The sequence below is a fragment of the Ipomoea nil genome, unplaced genomic scaffold (genome assembly GCF_001879475.1).
Source record: "Ipomoea nil cultivar Tokyo-kokei standard unplaced genomic scaffold, Asagao_1.1 scaffold2488, whole genome shotgun sequence".
NCBI lineage: Eukaryota > Viridiplantae > Streptophyta > Magnoliopsida > Solanales > Convolvulaceae > Ipomoea > Ipomoea nil.
In genome coordinates this window covers 24,660-27,151 of record NW_017618916.1, presented here as the reverse complement: position 1 = coordinate 27,151, position 2,492 = coordinate 24,660, and the positions used below count along the sequence as shown (strand labels likewise).

General features: G+C 39.0%; 1 protein-coding gene across 1 annotated transcript; it reads right to left on the bottom strand.

Annotated features, from left to right (window-relative positions):
* Positions 1-1,432: 1,432 nt before the first annotated feature.
* On the bottom strand, positions 1,433-2,276 carry LOC109153469. The gene is made up of 2 exons (XM_019301339.1): positions 1,872-2,276; positions 1,433-1,744 (listed from the first exon to the last, which is right to left on the bottom strand). The coding sequence occupies exons 1-2, from the start codon at positions 2,274-2,276 to the stop codon at positions 1,433-1,435; spliced, it is 717 nt and encodes a 238-aa protein (XP_019156884.1).
* Positions 2,277-2,492: the final 216 nt, after the last annotated feature.

Below are 2,492 nucleotides of genomic sequence, written 5' to 3'. Positions count from 1 at the left end.
TATTGAATTCACCATTACCGGCGACCTTTCCGGCGACCTTTCCGGCGAATTTGCAGAGAAAGAAAAGAGATGCAAAAAGACTAAAATACACTCATTATTTTAACTATTAAAATTTTCCGGCGAAATTTGGCCGACAATTTGGCCGGGTGACACACGCTTTTCTTCTTTCGTTTGTCAAACAAGTGTGGGATGAATCCCGGATCTTATCATTCTCTCGGGATGAAAAATTGGAGAAACTTCATGTTATTAGTTTAGAGAAATAGATTTGTGTGAGTTTGAGGTAGTGTCACGCAATATGTCATGGTTATACAAACTGCATTGGCACCCCGAACTGAGTATAGACATAGTTGTAAAATCCTTGGAATATTGATTTTACTTCAGACTTGTGCTTCATTAGGTGTAGTCATGTAAATCTACTATGGTCATCCACTATAGTCAAAAAATAATGTTCTCCCTTAAGAAAAGCTACAGCAAAAGGGCTCCAAACATCCATATGCAACAAATCAAAACATTTCTTAGCTTTATTGATACTAACAGGAAAGGTAGACCTCTTATGTTTTGCAAAGTGTCAAATATCACACACAAAATCAGGTAACTTGAGAGAAGGTGCAAGTTTTATTCCTTTCAACAATTGCATTTTATTCATAGGGTAATGGCCTAGCCGATTGTGCCACAACTGCATAGACAGGCTATTACAAAAAAAAACATCATAATCCTCATTAGGAGCATGAGTTTTCTTCTTGACAGGGGGATTAGTGATCAGGTACAGTCCATCTCTTTCTTTAGAAAAAACCATCCATTATTCCAAGATGCCCCTGAATTGTGCAAGAGTTAGCTCCCATCACAATTTCATAACCTGACTGCCTTGTTAACTTACTTGCAGATATAATGTTGAAAGTGAAAGGCGGAATACACAACACATTCTGCAAGAGTATGTTCATATGCAACCTGATCTGTCCTATGTGTAACATTCATAGTTTCCCCATTTGGTAACTTAACAAAAATCTCATGGATTGTATGATATGTTTCAAAATATTCTAAAGAGCATGTGATATGGTCTGTTGCACCTAAATCTAGGATCCAAACATTAGGTGATCTTAAGACATTATTGATATGAAGATTAGATATGAACTTGCCTTCAGTGTGATTATCCATATGCCTTTTGAAATCTGGCTTAAGACCATTGTTGGTGACAGTCACAGCTGCACTAGTTGAGGCCTGGTTTCCTTGATTCTGACTCTGTATCAAGGATAACAATCTCTGAAATTTCTCAGCAGAAAGGTCTGTGTCACCAATTTGATTCACAGAAGCCTGGTGTGTATCTTGAGCCTGTCTGTTCTTAGACTTATAGCTTGTAACCCAACCCGGGGGATATCCATGCTTCTTGTAACACTTCTCAATAGTATGACCAATCATCCCACAAAATGTGCACTTAGGTACATTTAGGTAGATTTTTTCCTAAATTGTTATTAAACTTCTTCTTGTTGTTTGAAGTTGAAACTGCCAGAGCAGGTTGCTCTTCTACATAGTGATCCTGATTATTCTGTACAACATTGGCTTGGATTAGATCATTGCACTTTTGATTGATAGAGCTCTTAATCTTCCTCTCCATCTTTAAGGTCATGTTGAGAACCTTTTCCATAATTGGAATAGGCTCCATGACAAGTACTCCTGACTTGATGTTTTCATAATCTTCATTCAACCCTTCCAAAAACCTAATTATATGATCTTCTTCGTTTTCCTTCTGGATTGGCTCAAGAGAGAACATAAACACTTAGGCATGTGCTCACAGACAGGAATTGGCCTCATAGCATTCATTTGCACTCATAAGGCATTGCTTTTAGTAAAGTATTCGTTAATGGATAGATTACCTTGTGAACATTTGTAGATCTCATTTTGCAGTTCTGCAATTCTGTGAGCATCAACATTAGAGTACCTCTCCTGAGTACATTCCAGATATCAGCTGTGACTTCAAAGTACAGGACTCCTTCCGCGATCGTAGAGCTGAGGGACTTGAAAATCCACGGACAAACAATATTGTTACATCTCCTCCAGATCGCGTACTTAGGATCAGTTTCTCCAGGATTTGCGATAGTCCCATTAACAAATCCGAATTTGTTCTTAACCTCCAGAGCTATCCTCATTGATCTACTCCAAGAGGTGTAGTTGAGCTCGGTTAATGGTGGTGAAACGAGAACCAGATTGGGATTCTCCGTAATGTGCAAGTACAGAGAATCGTCGAACTCATCAGCGCGTTGGACATGATTCTGATTCATCGAGTTCTGGTTCGCAGATGTTCCTGCTTGTCAAGTCGAATTTCCGTCGCCGTTTTCATTCTCCGTCATTACCGCTGCGGCATAACTCCCGTGACGCTCTGATACCATGAGGAAATGGTTCAACTCATGCTAAGGGAAAGACAAAACTTGATTAAACAGAGAGAGATGTTTTACAGAATACTGAGAACTTTGCCAGGGAAGATAAATACCAAAACT